The sequence below is a fragment of the Ambystoma mexicanum genome, chromosome 2p (genome assembly GCF_040938575.1).
Source record: "Ambystoma mexicanum isolate Mex_15411 chromosome 2p, UKY_AmexF1_1, whole genome shotgun sequence".
NCBI classification, from domain to species: Eukaryota; Metazoa; Chordata; class Amphibia; order Caudata; family Ambystomatidae; genus Ambystoma; species Ambystoma mexicanum.
The window spans coordinates 989,206,579-989,222,985 of record NC_090923.1 but is presented as its reverse complement, the minus strand read 5'-3'; the positions used below and the strand labels follow the sequence as shown (position 1 = coordinate 989,222,985).

General features: G+C 48.0%; 1 protein-coding gene across 2 annotated transcripts in view; it reads right to left on the bottom strand.

Moving 5' to 3' along the window:
• Positions 1-16,407, bottom strand: part of EIF1AD (eukaryotic translation initiation factor 1A domain containing) — a 505,590-nt gene that overhangs the window by 404,582 nt on the left and 84,601 nt on the right. For both annotated transcript variants that reach the window (XM_069644800.1, XM_069644799.1), the window contains exon 3: positions 9,724-9,885. In XM_069644800.1, the coding sequence (XP_069500901.1) occupies positions 9,724-9,810 (87 nt within the window). In that variant the 5' untranslated portion in view covers positions 9,811-9,885. The remainder of the gene's footprint in view (positions 1-9,723; positions 9,886-16,407) is intronic.

The following is a 16,407-nucleotide window of genomic DNA, read 5'->3' as shown; positions in this document are numbered from 1 at the left end:
GGGACTGCCGGTGTAATCGGGTAGGAGTAAGATGAATACTGGCCCATCACCACTGAGGCGGACCTTCCTCGTAGAAAAGAGCTAATCCAGCAAATGATCGAGGTTGAGAACATGTGCAAGGCATGACAAAAGGATGCCATGATCAAGCACGTCAAACGCTGCTGATGGGTCCAGGAACATCAAACAGGCTTAGCTCTCATCCAGAATATCGAATATGCCGGACTATATGTCCAGCATAGAGGTTTCTGTACTGTGAGCTGGTGTAAAACCAGACTGGTGATGAGATATGACAAAGAGCTATAGCTGTAAATAAGCAATTCTATCCAGGATTGTAAGAAAGAAACTGATATTATTGATAGGCTGATAATTACAGGGATTGGAAGAACCCAAGGAAGCCTTTTTCTTCTTTTCGTCTTCTTCAGGAGAGTCGGGAATAATGCCAGTAGAAAAGCACTCATTGGCTATTGCAGTGATGGCTTGCACTGAGGAAGCAGCACAGTCTTTAATGACCTTGCCATGACATACATCATTGGCACAGTTAGTGGCTTTAAGTTCCAGAATAATTCTAGGAACTTATTCAATAGACACCTGAGAATGCAAACTCTGGAATAGTATTATCAGTAGCTCTCAAGAGCCCTAATGAGGGTCCCAGAGGATCAGGAGAATCATCAGATGACCGCTTAGATCATAGTTTGGCAGTGATATTGGCCCTGATCTTGGTTATTTTTTGGTCGAAGAACGACATTCATTTATTGCACCATGTGAGAGAGGCAGGGAGCCGGTGGATATAGTGTGCCCTTCCTGAAGGGTGCACAAAAGGCTAAATAGTTCTTTGGTAGCATTTTGCACATTGGAAATTGTGTTATTATAGAACTCCTTTTTGGAGGTGAGAGCTAGCCTGTATTGGGCCTGAGCATTGGCCTACTCTATTTTATGCTTGTTAAGGCCTGATTTACGCCATTTCCTTTCGACTTTTCTTTAGACCATGCAAAGATTTCTTATGATAGATCTGTCAGTGGCTCTCCTTTTTTGCAGGACTCAGGTTTTGACTTACGCCGAGAGACAACATCCAAAGCCAACCGTAAGAAAGCATGATATAAATCAACATTTTGTTCAAGGGATTTTACAAAAAATGAATCCTCTAACGGTGGATTAAGCATGGGGCCATAGCTTGTGGATAGATCTTACTGATATTACGACCTAAAATGTTAGTCGTGTTAATAGGAGTCGCCTTCTCTTTACTCAGCAGTAACAATTCGAAAACTATCGTGCAATGTTCTGACCACAGACAAATAGTGGGGTTAATGTTTATTATGAAATGTATTAGTAACTATCCAGTCAATAGTGCGACCCTTCTCATGCATGGGGACTCTAACTAATTCAGAGATGTCTAACTCAGCAAGAGTGGTGTGAGGAACATGAGGGCGTCCTCACTTCTCCCCCTTGGTGGTCCTCTCAGGTGGCCAGGGAAAGGCCATCGCTTTTGGATCCCTCCCTGGGGGTGGATATGCGAGGAAAGATCACTTGGGTGGAGGGAACTAGGGCAGTAGGAAGAGAATGCCTTTGGGCGAGACATGATCCCCCTTTCCCTTGTCAAAGTAAACCTTGCATTTATTAAGCAGGACGTCTTGCTGGCGCTGCGTACCTGATTTTCCAGATGCTTGGGCTGATGCCGCCAGGCTGTCTAATGCTGTGAAGATAATGCAATGCGAGAAACCAACCCAAGACCCACCAGGCTGCAGCTGGGGGTTCTTGAATCAACTTTCCATGCCACGGGACAGACCTTCCCAGATTAACGTGAGATAGCAACAGTGCAAGCATTGACTGGGAAGGCCAGGCTGAGTTCCAAAGTCCAAGGCTGTCTCTGTAGAGGAAGTAGATGGTAGGTGAAGACTTCTAGGGGATGGTCTGGCCCCAAGTAGGTCAAAAATATGGACTGGTATGGTGTGGTCCAAAGCAGGTCAAAAATATGGACAGGTACAACGGAATAGGCAGGGACTGCAGCATGAGGAAAGACATAAAAGGAAGCCAGGAAGCGGCTAAAAGAACCAGTAAGGCAACCAAAAAGGAAAGGAATGCAAAAGGTGGCAGGGCAGGGCACAGGGCAGAAGAACCATGGTTCAGCAGGACAAGGGGACGTTGGCGCACGGTTGCAGCCCTCACTTGAAGTGGATTCCCCTTGTCAGGCTTCTTCCCCTGCTCGTGTGCTGTGGACTGCGCTGGTTGTTGGCACTGCCCCAGCGAGGATATGAGAGAGCATGAGAATGCTGCGATATGACTGCTGTCTCTCTCAAACCCTTCTTCTCAGTATGTGGTGAGCATGCGCCGACCCATATAGTATCACCTGTTTATTGATGATGGCGAGCTCTCTGTCCTGCTTCTCACAGCAGGGGCGCGTTTGATGGACCAAGTTCCTTCACTGGCCCATGTGCGTGGCAGCCCAGACCGGCTGTGGCTGAACCACTCCTAAGGTAAATGTCTTATGGCTTTTAAGATATTGTAGTATTGATTCTTGATTATTTTTATTTTCGCTTTCTGTCTCTTCTTTCTTAACTTATCGGAAACAAGCAAGACCAAAGAAAATGACTTGTAAAATTTTATTTCAGAAGGTTGAACATCAAATTGTAAAGGTTTTTTTTATCTATTGTATGTAGACTGTAAACCAAATACAATCAAATAATAAAAAAGAAAATCTTGATTATTGTCCGTATCCTTTTGATAATGTCTTTCCTCCGCTTTCTCCCAGTAGGTGATATGCGGCCTAGCGGTAGTTGCGGTGCATGAAGCGGGGCCCAATGGGAAGAGAACGGAGTTCGCAATGCACCGACGGAAGGTGAGTGTTGATTTAAGGTCTAGCGCGAGGATTTGTCAAAGCGCAACCTTAAACGTAATGTCTTTTGCAAATTCTAACCTGTCTTTATCTTTTTCTCTTGCAGGTTCTGTCTTCCGATGGATTGCTCGTGGTGGAATGTCGGCGTGAACGCTGTGTTCCGGAGGTCTGCAAGCGGATGAAGAATGCCTGGGTCTACGATGATGCTGGCTGTAAGCCGATTCCCGGCTAAGTGCTGTGGCTGGTAGCTGAAAACAAGTAAGGATGCGTTCAGGCTGAGGTAGCTGGAAGCAGGTAAGGATGCGCTCAGGTGGCGGTGAACGTTACGCTGCCATAAGCAGATTAACGCGAAGCGATTGCATGCAGGCGGGGAAGCCTTAAATAGCCTGACTCCGGCCACGCCCATTAGTTCTGACTCATGGCCCCACCCTGCCACTCCTAAAGGATGCTGCACATGCAGCCCAGCTCTTTCTCAAGGCCACGCCCAAACTGGATGCAAGTGGAGTTCCCTGCAGGGGAGACGAGCACCTTGCACAAAAATAGAAGTGTGCAGTGCACATTTATTCATGTGCCTGACCACCAGAGTCCAACTGGACCCTCTATGTTGTGGGGTCTGTGGTTCCTGGCCAATGGCCATGACAAACAAGGACAAGGACCCCAACAAGTGGGCAAGGAGATGAGGAACTGGAACGCTTGATTCCAGAGCACAACACAGGGAAAAACCAACGCGTTAAGACGCAAGGAGGAAAAGGTCATCTAGCGTTATATGGTGCCGGCACCACAAAGAGGCTTGAACAGCAAGCCGAAAGTTGCCCAGTGCCCTATAAACTGCGTATGCGCGGAATGAGGACCACGGCAGTACATGCATGCGCAGTGACTCCAGAATGGCTGTGCCCACGAAATGCTGTGACCTCACGGGCCGAAGCCGGGGGAAAGCACCAACGGGGTAGAGACACCAAATCCCAGCTGGGAAGCCCCTTAAGGTAAGTGAAGTTGGGCGGGGGGAGCGGTGTAACACTATTCCCCATGTATTTATAGGCTATCAGTCTTTATCCCTTTCTTCCACCCAAAATGTTCCACAGACATTTCACCTTAATACTGGGACGAGGTGGAAACAACTGGGAGTTATGCACACTTACATTCATTCAAACTCCCCTAAACACCACTTTGGTACTGAGACGAGGAAGTAGGCCTTGGAGGAGTTTGGTTGCAATAGCCAGGCATGTCCAGATAAAAGGTTTCACCTGGTCAGGCAATTAAAGTTAAGAATTCGCTCCTGCAGTCAATTAACAGGTCACAGGTGTATAAAAATGGTGACAGCCCAGCACAATGAGAGAGATGGCCTGGAGAAGTGGAACAGGCAGAAGAGGAATAGGCTTGAGAGAAGCCGTGTTGAGCAGGAGTGCAAGAGAGATGCCGGGGCAGAAGCTGGCCGTGAGAGGGTCCAAGACCCTGATGTTCACCCTGTCCGGAGCTCACAGCGGAAGCCTCCTGATAGCCACAAGTCTCTGAGGGAGCGAGTGGTGCTCTCAGTAGCACGCACTGGGGAGTAGCAGAGCTACGTGCTGAAGAATCCCAAAACGGCAAGACTGCTCGCTGTGACTCCAGCGACAGGACGGCGGAGCACAGCGATGCCGGGAAGCTAAATCGAGAAACCCAAAGGAGCTGTTGCATACTACCAGTGAGTGAACAGAGGAGAACACTCGTACCGGGGCACTCCGGGGACTGGAAACGAGCGTGTAAGAATGCTGAACAAGCTGAGAATTGTTAGAAGTACTATGGTAGGCCACCGCAAGTATATTTGAATGTCGAACAACCTACAACAACCTACAAGCTATTACAAGAGGTTTTGATCATTGAATAACAAAATGACTGAAAGACTTAAAGAGTAGATTTGGATACCATATAGAACAAAAGCAAGTGATGAGCACTTATGCAGGAAATAAAAGCAAGATGGTACTAATGGGAATTCCCACGGAATTACATGTGTGAGCCCCAAGTGGTGGAAAAGCCAGAAAGCTATAATGAAGAATATGAAATGTGAGTGGAGACCACAAGCGGTGGTCAGAAGATTGCCAATAAATATATGAGTTGGAAAACTGAGCATTGGCCAAATATAAAGGAACCCAAGGAACTACAGGTTAAGAGGGAGAAAATCTGTGTTGCCAAAAGCCAGCGGAATACAGAAAGCATAATTAAGTGCATAGGGGCATCGGTTGCATGACATTTAATGGGTGAACAGTGTGGTCTGACAACTGCGCCTAGACTGAGTGACCCCCCTACTCGAAACAAGCCAAGGAAAGCAAATGTCAAGATGTTTGTGTTGAAGTGAACTGAAAAGGAGCAATCTATGTGAACTATTGAAAAGTTTTGAACTGCCATTGTTTAGAAAGCTGTAAGATTTTGAACTGATATTGGTTTTGAAAGCTGGAAGAATTTAACTCTTGGGGAAGGGAGCCCCAAGGCTTTGTGAACTGTGGTGAACTTTTGGGGAAGGGAACCCCAAGACCTTTTTTGGAGCTGGAAGAAGCTCACAACTTTATTTTTTAACACTATTCCTTTTGCTGCAGACATTCCTACACATCGCATACAGTTAAATTGTGAGTGCAAGTATAGGTTTTCAACACAGATAGACTTTTGATTCTAACTTACTGACGTAGACTATCCTTAGTTTCCTTTAGCAAGGGGAAATCCCACCTTAGTATAGGGCAGGTTAGGCCTTGCTCCATCCTGACATTTAAGAAAAATAAAGCTTTTGAGTAGAAAGTTTAAACTGTTTTTTGTTTCTTACTTCATAATGCCTTCACAGTGGGTAAACAGTAAAGTGCATGCTTATCATTAGTGCCCGAATATCCTAGATTAAGATCACGCAAGATTACATTAGTAGATGTGTTGGTCAGAAAAAGCTCTGTTGTCTCAATTCAAAGGTTTTTAAACTCGGGCATATCAACAGGACGATGATATATGTCACATTGGGATTTACCATTAGTTTGACGTGCACAGTTTCACACCCAGAAATAGGGTGAACATCAAACGAATTAATCTTAAAATCTTTAGAATAAATATTAGCAACTCCCCCTCAAACACTGTTTGGTCAGTCTTTATGAATATTAAAGTGGGAGTCGGGTACAGCCAGTGATAAAGAAGGGCCAGCAGCCGGATGGAGCCATGTCTCTATTAAAAAGATAACGTCAATTCCAAATTCACGCATAAGATCGGCCACCTCAGTGGAGTGTTGCACAAGGGAAGATGTATTCAAAAGTGTGCATTTTATAGAGGGGCAATTATGTAGATGTTTAACAGATTCAGAAAGAAAGATGGGGGACAAGGCTCAATGAGATCAGCTGTGGAAGTGGCCGTAACACCTTGTGTAGTAACAGCTGGTTAAGTGAGAGGCAAGATGAGCTTATTTTCCGTGATCTGCATTTTATTATTCAAAGGTGGGCATGGACTATCAGATGTCACCAGGCTCTGGAAAGAGTTTGTAGATATCATGAGAGCAAACATGACATCTTGATTGCTAATAGTTGACCCTGCACACTTGTCATCTCTTAGAGCCTCTGACCTTTTTCTGTTCTAAAATTGAGAAAATTAGGTCCTCTCTTCTTGTGCTCTCACCCCCCTGTCCTCCTCTCTCTCCCATCGCTCCCTCCACAGGGCCACCTTTGGACCACTCCTCTTTTTCCTTCTTACCAATCTCCGAGACTGAGGTTGCTATTGTTATCTCACACTCTCAATCTACTGCTGCCCCTTCGGACCACGTTATTCCTTTTTTGACTGCTCTTTTTGATGTGTCTCCTCCTTCCGGAAGTGTGTGTTTAGCTTTAAAGCCATGCTATTATTCCCCTTCTTAAAATACTTTCCCCTCACTCCTACTGACCCTGCCAATTACCACCCTATTTGTCTCTGGCCCTATCATTTGAAAATCCTTGTGCATCTCATTTATGTACAACATATCTTGTACCTCACTTCTTACACTCTTCTTCTCCCTCAATCTGGTTTTAGCCACGGTTTTTCTACTGAGACTGCAGTTCTTTTTGTATTGTAAGGAAAGCATAGTACCAAACAGTGAAGACAGACAAGTGATCACAGTTCAAGGGTGTTTATTGAACTTCAATTGGGTTTGAAAATCTAAAAATTGGAGCAAGCTACGACCATCAAATAATAAAGAACGCAGTCCTATTAGAGTCTGGTCAAAATAAAAGGGCCTATACTAATAAACCTATTGCCAATCCTTACTTCTAAATACAAATGATGTGGGAAAATGTTATACAAAAGAAAAGTGTTCAAGAAATGATGCGTCAGGATTGTTGAGCCGATAGCTAACCTTTTCCACGTTTTCAGCACGGGACAAGGCAGCATACTCGAGCTTAGCACATAATCTGGCTTTTATAGCATGAGGATGCAGTTTAAAATCTCAGTATCAGGACCTTCTGTGCCAATGTCTCTTTGCTATTCAATTCTAATATGCACAACTTCTCTGGTGATACACAGTTCACCCCTGGTCCCCCTCCGCCGGGCTCAGACCCAATTTATCTCATTTTCCAAACGTTCTTTACTATATCAAAATGGAAGACTTTTGACTGTGTGCAGGATTCTGCTTGACCCGTCGTAGGACCACTTTGATTCAAAATTCTTTGTTCTCTACTTAATATATCCCTTTGAACTTTCACTTCTGCCACTTCACACCTTAAAGAGACCTTCGACTGAGCACCCACACGGTGCCGGACTACTCAGTCAAAGGTACCGTATCAAAGTCTCTTCAAAGTTCAAACACTCATCAGCAGTTCAACTTTACTTGTGTCTTTTATCACACAAGTTTTAACAATTTTCATTCACTCGCCATACAATGTTGCTGCTTGCAACCTTGGCTTCAACACAGACCGGTCTTGTGTCGGTCATCCCAACTCACCGGCTGTGTTGATTTCACTGGCGCCGCTTTGTTCTCAGAGCCAAGAACTGAACCACAGCGGTTGCTGCTTCTACTCGCCTTCTTTAGTGAAGCAGGGGGGCCTCGGGTATCTCTGACACACAATGCAGGATTCTTCAGCCTGGTTTCCTGGCCTTCCGCTTTCTAATCTCAAGGGCTCTTGAAAGTAACAGTTTCTTGTCAGAAAGGTCAAGGGAACTTGCATCCTTGCAATCCCCCTCCTGTTATGCCCTCTTTCTTCTCTTGTTGAGTTGCCGTCTCCAAACTGCTGTAGGAACTGGATCCAAAAGCGATGAGTGTCCTGGTTTCTCACAGTATCCAACACTATCTTTTATGCTTGTTACCTTAAGAACTCTTCCATTCTTGTTCTTCTCGATTTAAGTGCCGCCTTTAACACTGTGGAGCACCATATTCTTCTTTCTACACTCCTTTCCCTCTATCCGACTCTTCCCTTTGTTAGTTCCACTCTTATTTGTCTGGGCACTCATTCTCAGTTTCTTGGAAAGGTTCTTTTGCTCAATCCCTTCATCTTTCTTATGGGGTTCCCCGGGGTTCTGTTCTTGGCCCTCTTCTGTTCATATACTTCGCCCCTTGCATCAGTGATCCTTGATTTCGGTTTCCATGCGCCAATGACACACAGTTCTTTCTCTCTTTTCCTTCTTTCACTGATGCTATTCACTACCGCCTTTCTTGGTATCTCTGTGCTGTACAATCCAGCATAGCTTCCAGGTTTGTTTGCCTCAATCCAAAAAAGACTGAAATATTATACTTTCTGTACACTCTTTCTATTCCTTCTCCCTAGACCATTTTGTTTCCTCCTCTGCAGCCTACGGTCAATCCCCAAGCTTGCAACCTTGGTTTTATTTTTTATTCCGCTTTTTCTTTACAACCTCAAATCACCTCCATCCAGTCGTGACATTTCATGCTGTTTAATATTAGGAAAATTAAGCTTCAACTGTTTCTTCTACTAAAACCCTACTTCAATCTCTTGTGTTGTTGTGTGTTGTGTTGTCCCAGCTCAACTACTGCAGTTATCTATATGTCGGCTTGTCTAATTACACTCCATTCTTCACGCTTCGGTACATTCTATTTGGTCTCCCCTGATCTGCCAGCATCTCTCACTATCTGGCTCGTCTACATTGGCTCCCAATTAAGCGATGTCTGGAGCTTCATTTTTGTGTTTTGTTTTCAAATGCATTCATGCTTTTTCTCCCCCTTATTTATGCTCTTTGGTGTCTTCATACCATCTCTCTAGAGATCTATGCTCTGCCTCCCAGTTGTCTTTCTTTTCTACAGCCCCCCTTGCGCTCCCTCTTGGTTTCGCTCCTTTCAACCGCTTGCTCCTGCTCTCTGGAATTCTCTTCCTCTTTCAATTCGCTCTAACCCAATTTAAACTACGTCTAAAACCCCATCTTCACCAATCTGTCCCTTAATGCTTGATGTAACATTATTGCTGTATTGGTTTGTTATCCCGCTCTCATCATTTGCATTGTTTGTACCGTGATTTCATCTAATGCGCCATATACATTTTTGTAAATAAAATAAATAAAATGTTTCAGTGGGCTGATTGAATGAGAAGAGTCAGGGATAATCTATGGGGTCCATGTTGACAAATTGTGCCTTATTCAAAAATATGTACAAGAAAGGAAAGCAGCACTTTAGGTCTCCAAAATATTGCTTATTTGCGATATGAACTGGACAAATGTAGAGAACCCATGTGTATTTATTGTTATGTTTTAAACTTGAATTTCAAGTATATGACTTCCCTTCCTTCTGTAGCCACACAAACCCCCAAATTAGTCTCCAACTGCCATGCTACATTTAATTGCATGTCTCACCACTGCCATGTTGCCCACCCCCAAAGTGCCTGCTGCCAGTTTCTGCTTACCTAGAGTGTTATTCTAACACCAACTATACTATCAGCTGCATTTGGTACCTGCTACATAATGCCAGATTAACTCACCCTGACAATCTGTTGCTGCTCAGATGGTACAACAAAGTCCTCCATCACTTCTTTCACCACATGTTTCCGTTTGGTAGCTTGGGACATGCTACGCCCACTTCAGTTCTCTTGGATGGTGTTTCCTGCTGGTCTGATTCAGCAATAAATGCACCTTTAGCAAATCTGAAAACACAAAACATGTGCAAACGACCATTTAGGAGCAGTAGAACCCATTAGTGAAATGTGTCAGAGGCCGCCACACAGAGCATTCACAAAGAAATTCAAGAGGCATAAAAGTGTATCATATACTAGACTAAGGGCACTAATGGCACAGCAGGGAAGCAGTGGGCGGGATGGGGGTTTCGAAGGTGCAACAAGACAGGTCAATGCCTATGTACCAGAACGAGATAAGGACTGGAATGCGTGACTGGAACCTTCAGTGTAAAGGCTACAGGGGGAACATAAGGCAAAATAAAAATCGGGAGATAAATGCATAGGCAAAAGACACTAGAAAAGGTGAAATGCTGAATTAAAAAGAACATGCAAGACAAACCGCCAAGGATGATTTGATAATTTGTCTGTGTGAATGTGACCAACCCCTGAACTTACAGAGAGATCACCAAATCCTACTGTAGTCATAGTTCTTAAACAGTGACTCAGCATCTCTAAAGGAAAGGATTGGTAAGGTTGTGTGTGTGCAAGTTGCATACTCAAAGGGACCCTTGATGAAAGAAAGCAAAAAATGGTACAAATCGCAGGAGAACACGGATTGAAAAGAAGTAGAGAAGCTCCTCAATGCTTACACCTAGAAAAATACAACCGACTAGGGAAAAAAGGCCCAGCACACCTCTTGCAAGGAAAACAAGTTTTATTTCCACAAAAATAGAAATATGCACCAGCAAAGGACTTTGCTGCCACAAAATGTTCTGCCGGGAACGGTACAAACAACACTTTATGAAGGCATACAGCGTCAGTGACGTAAGTTACATAGGGCCTAATTCACTGAAGCGTTTTAGAATGGCAACAGCCCATTGGAAAACTTTCTGTGAATAAGGGCCATAATGTACAAATCCGTTGTACAAATCCATTGGTGCGACCCTATAAATATGCTACCTGCGGCATAGGGGATGCCAGGCCATTGGTCCCAGCCCAGTTGGCCCATCTTCTTTCACGTGGGCTCCTCCTTGCACGTCATCAGGCATAAAGTTTCAACTAAGTGGCAATAATTTGAAGAAAAACAATACTGGCTCCATCTCTGACCTTCTATGCACCTGGTACTGCAGACATGGGCTAAGAGGATACTTCGAGGCCATCGCTTCTAACAAACTACAGCTTGATTGAAGACATGTTGGCGCCCAACCAAAGTTCCTCACCTGCGTTTTAGCTATGTGGTTTTATCCCTCCCAGCACCTCAAAGCACAAATCACGCGACCTATGGGGAAGGCAACTGATGCTCGTTTTCAGTTCTTTTCTATCAATTGGGGGTATAACAGTTTTATGGTTGGTGGTCTGGGACTGACTGGTACCTTGGAATGCTGGGGGTCTTGGGACTTGTGCTATTACTTAGAGCTGGGACAGGAAAGGTCGGAGGCCCGTCCCCTCCTCCTTGTGGGATTGCTTTTCACAGAAAGCTCTCAACCCCCTTGTGGCCTTGCAGGGCGCATTCCCTTTGAGATAGGAAATGTTGGCAACATGAGACAATGAAGGGTCTATGAACCTCTGCAGCTCTAGCCTTTCTCACCCGTTACCAAGCTACAACCTATTCCCGCAGATATACACTTTATTTCTATGTGTGTGGGTGGGGGCTGCGACCCTGGCCGCAGCACAAAGTTTGGCCTCGATTCCAATATGGCTGCTACTATGCAAGATGGCGTTTTGGCTCCCCATGTTCGCTGGACCAAAAGAAACATCCCCCATCCTCCTTCTGCTATAGTGTTTGTCACCCCCCCCTTCTCCCTGTCCACTCCCGAGTCCCTAGTGCACATTTCCAGTGCTTTGCCTCACCCGAAAGCGCTGGGGGGCCTGGGACGATCGTCCCTCCTTCCTAACATTCCCCCTTTCATTAATACTACATTAACAAACTCCCATGTGAGCCCGTTGCCCTTTTCACACCTTCTTTCAGCTTCCAAATATGGAGGGTATCCTTCCTTTGGTACCCATGCCTTACATACGAACCGTAAACTTTCCCCTGCCTATGCATATTGCACATATTGCACACACACACACAAACACTGCTGAATCTACCCAGTGTTCTGTGTAGTTCCCGGGGTCAGGTGGGGGAACTGTGGTGGTACCTGGGGGTGAATACATTGCTTTATCGCAACCATGTGTGGCTTGTTTGGATTGTCAGTCTGAACTGTGCTATCTTTTTTAACACGAGGTGCCTCCTGTACCCCAATTGAAACTATCATCATTGCACTGCTGGGTACTGCTTGGGCACAACACCGAGGTCTCAGCTGGTAAGTCCAGAATATTACCAATACGAACACGACCACAGGAACCAACATCTTCATGATCGCCTCCACCCAGGATGGTGCCCAAGAAAAAAGGTTGTCAAACCAGTCAGTCTTTTGTATGCCGGCTTATGTTTGCATACAAGTGCCGAGAACGTGCAAGGGCCCTTTTATATTGGTAAGATAACCATTTTCTGCATCATGTCGACTTCAGCGGGCTTCAGCAGGTGTCCAGCCTGCGAGGTGCTTTTCCCTACGTCGGATCTCCACGCTCCTTGCCTCAACTGCCTTGGCCCCGACCACGGCTGGGAAGGCTGTTCTGCGTGCAACGCACTGACCACACGTGCACTGAACAGGCTAGCTCAGTGGACGGAGCTCTTCCAGAAGTCACCTGCGGAGGACCTCAATGTCTTCGCCAAACATTGTTCGAGGCCAAGGACAAGGCCTCTATTTAATATCGCACCCCGTAAGGGCGACTCCTTCGAAAGGAAGCGCCCGAGCGGGAGGAACCTTTCAGGTTCTCGCACCAGCACATGTACCGAGGCTAGTCCAGCTACTGGCCTTACGGCCGAGGGGTCTCCGGATCCTTCCGGTATCAGTGCTGAGGAACCACAAGGTTCTTTTACCAGGGTTACACCCGAGGGGAAAAGCCCTAGTACCGGCATTATGTCCGAGGGGGCACCTATATGCAGCCCTACCGGCAGTTCTGCCGAGGGCGATACGCCCTCCAGGCCTCGTCCTGAGGTGCAGGGTAGACCTCCTGTTCCAACACCAAGCGTCTTGGGCGAGGCTGGGCCCAGTGAGCCAGGCACTCGACAGGCGGCTCGACAAGATGGCTGCCACACCAGGCAAGATGGCAGCTTGTCCAGTGCCACACCTATTAACGGAGCAGGCCGCGGAACGAGTCGCAAGGTGGTACTGGTGTCAACCAGGTACGTGGCCTACAGCCTATCCATCAGCAGCGCAGGGCAATTATCCACTGCACCCCAGGCAGAGTGTGCCCCGGCCCCAGCAGCCGTCAGCCACCCAGTCAATATCTCCTGCCACCTCTTCAGCCTCTGAAGACCGGTTCTTCGAGAGGTTCCTATCGCTGATGAAGACCCCTCAAATGGGGGCCATCCTTCGGGATGCTATCAGGGACATGCTCCCCCCCGGTCACTCCACTGGCACCCATAGTCATTTCTCAAATGGCTCCGGCACCTCAGGCCCCAGTGCGGCCCCAGTGCAGCCCCTGTTGCCCATACCAGCACCTCCCACAGTTCAGGCGGTTCCGCACCAGCCTCCGCACCAGCCACCGGCTCCGGTTTCCACACCACATCCCACAGCGCCCAGTACTCCACCTGCCGCTTCGGACCCTCCGGACACTCGTGTGGACACAGATGAGGAGGAGGACCCCGACACGCTGTCTTCCGCCAGGGCCTTCCTTGAATGCCTTGCAGGTTTGGCAGAATATTTGGGCCTTCCACAGACCGAGTTTGAACAGCCCGAGGAGAGGGTCTTGGCAGAAGTCCTCACCCTAAAACCCCCTACCAGAACGGGGATCCCGATGGAGAAAGACGTTGTTGCCCTGGCCAAAAAGGGGTGGCTCAAGCCACACTCAGCCCAGCCTGTGAATCAAAGCCTCAACGCCAAGGAGAGGCAGATGGAGGGGGCTACACTCTTGCTTTCGGCCCATCCAAAGCCCACACTCCTCGGTGATCGCTGCAGCGTCACTCTATTCTAAGCCTCAGTCGTCATCGGCCAGCTCGTCCTCGACGCTGCTAGGCAAGGAAGAGAAGATTTTGGAGGCGTACAGGAAAAAGCTCTACTCTAACACCTCCTTGCACCTGCGTCAATCCAACGTGGACGCCATGCTGGCAACCGTTAATCAACGGTTTTGGTGGGAAATAAAGTTCCTCCTGTAACTTCCGGGCCAGAGCCAGGCAGGCTTCAAGGCGGGCCTAGGAGAAGCCAGGCTGGTAGCGCAGGACGTCATGGAGTCCACTGTGGCCCACATCGATACCTCTTGTCAGGCCGTCTGCATCACCACCGACATGAGAAGGACGACCTGGCTCTGGGCTACCAAGTTTAACCCCGATGTCCGGGAACACGCTACCAAGTTTAACCCCGATGTCCGGGAACACATATTGGACCTTCTTTTCGAGGGTAGTGACCTCTTCCACTCCACCACGGATGAGGAATTAGATAAAAAAAAAAGAACAGTTCACAAACCGAGAAGTCTTTATCTATTCTTACTAAGGCCACGCCCAAGGCGTACACCCAGTTACATCAATGCTCCGACAAGGGGAGGGCATTTGGCCGGTTCCGGGGCTTCCAAGAACGGAGGTCTAGACAACCTAACCGTTCTCCGAGTCAGCACCGAAGGAAACGATAAAAGGGGTAGGAGGGCATGGGCTTTTTCCAATCCCCCTCCTCTGCAACAGCCTCAGAGGGAAAGAAGGCATGACACGTTCCTTTCGGGTCCACGTGTCTCCAGTGGGGGGCAGGCTTGCCTTTCATGTGCAATTTTGGCACCAGAATTTTTCAGACCCCTGCATCCTATCCATAGTCCCCACAGGGTACTGCCTACCTGTCACTTCCTCTCCTCCCTATTCCCCTCTCCTCTTCACAGATTGGGACAGCAACTCTGTTGGCAGAGATCCGCTCGCTCCTCAAGAGCCAGGCAGTGGAGGAAGTCCCAACCTCCCACAGAGACCTGGGCTTTTATTCCAGGATTTTCGACATACAGAAGAAGAACCAGGCTGGCCTGAGAGTTGTGTTGGACCTTTCCACCCTCAACCTCTCCCTTCCTCTGCAAAAATTCAAGATGGTTACACCAGCACTCATTGCAGAGACACTGGATGTGCTCCCTGGATCTGAAGGACGCCCATCTACACGTCCCGATTTGACAACCTCATTGTTCCTTTCTACAGTTCAGGATCATGGGCTGCCACTTCCAATACAAGGTGCTACCCTTTGGCCTCAGCTCAGCCCACAGGGTGTTTACCAGGTTAATGAATGCATTGACAGCCCTCCACAGGGTCCGAGGGCCACCACGTCTACCCGTACCTGTACGACTGGCTCGTCAGGGCCACATCCCCAGACACGGTTCTCCATACCTCGTCCGTGCTAATGAACACTCTCCGCGACCTGGGGTTCATTATCAACAGCAAGCAGTCTCGGCTGCAGCCTACGCAGAAGCTGACCTTCCAGGGCCTCATCTGGGACACAAGCTCAAAGAGTCTTTCCCTCAGAGGACAAGAACTTTGTCATCAAGAGAGCCACAGCTCACTTCCTCTCCAGGGCAGTGATCTCGGCCTGGTGATACCAACACTTGGGTATAATGGCAGCGGTTCTACTTGCCGTACCCCACACAAAACTCAGGATGAGGCGATTACAGCTGCACTTTGCATCCTCATGGAATCAGGAGAAGGGCTCCCAAGCAGAGCTGGTCAGCCTCCCTCCTTTTCTCCGCTCGGACCTCACGAGGTGGTCCGCAGACTTCGACCTGAGGATGGGCAAGCCCTTCCGGCAGCCGGTCCCTCAGGTCACCATTACTACGGACTCTTCCCTAGAGGGCTGGGGCGCCAATCTAGGCAGCCACAGCGTCCATGGAGTCTGGACTCGGCAGGGATAGGAGTCCCACATCAACTGGCTGGAGCTAAAGGCCATCTGGATGGCTCTCAAAGCCTTCCTTCCTCTCATCGGAGGCAAGGTAGTACTTATCCAGACGGACAACTCCACCAGCATGTACTACGTCAACAAGCAGGGGGGTACCAAGTCCCCTCCACTGTGCAACCTAGCGATCAGCATGTGGGAATGGGCACTGGAGACAAGATCTACCTCATAGCTATCCCCCAGGTGGATCTGTTTGCCGCATTGGACAACAGGAAATGCCAGAAGTTTGCCTCGTGGCAAGGTCAGGGCCCCGGCTCCCTGACTGACGCATTCCAGATACAGTGGAACGGCATGACGTGTACGCCTTCCCACCCACACCCCTGCTCCACAGGGTGATCTGCAAGATAAAGGAGTTTTGTCACCTCAGCATCATTCTGAGACCGTGGTTCTCCGAGCTCCTCAGCCTTTCGGACAGGCCACCTATTCACCTACCACTGGGCCCAGCTCATCTCCTGTCACAGCAGGGTGGGGCAGAATAGTCCACCCCGGCCCTCACAAGCTAGGCCTCGCAGCGTGGTTCCTGAGCAGGTCACGCAGAGACACTCAAGCCTCCCTCAGGCTAACCTAGAGATCATTCAGGGCGCTAGAAGCAAGG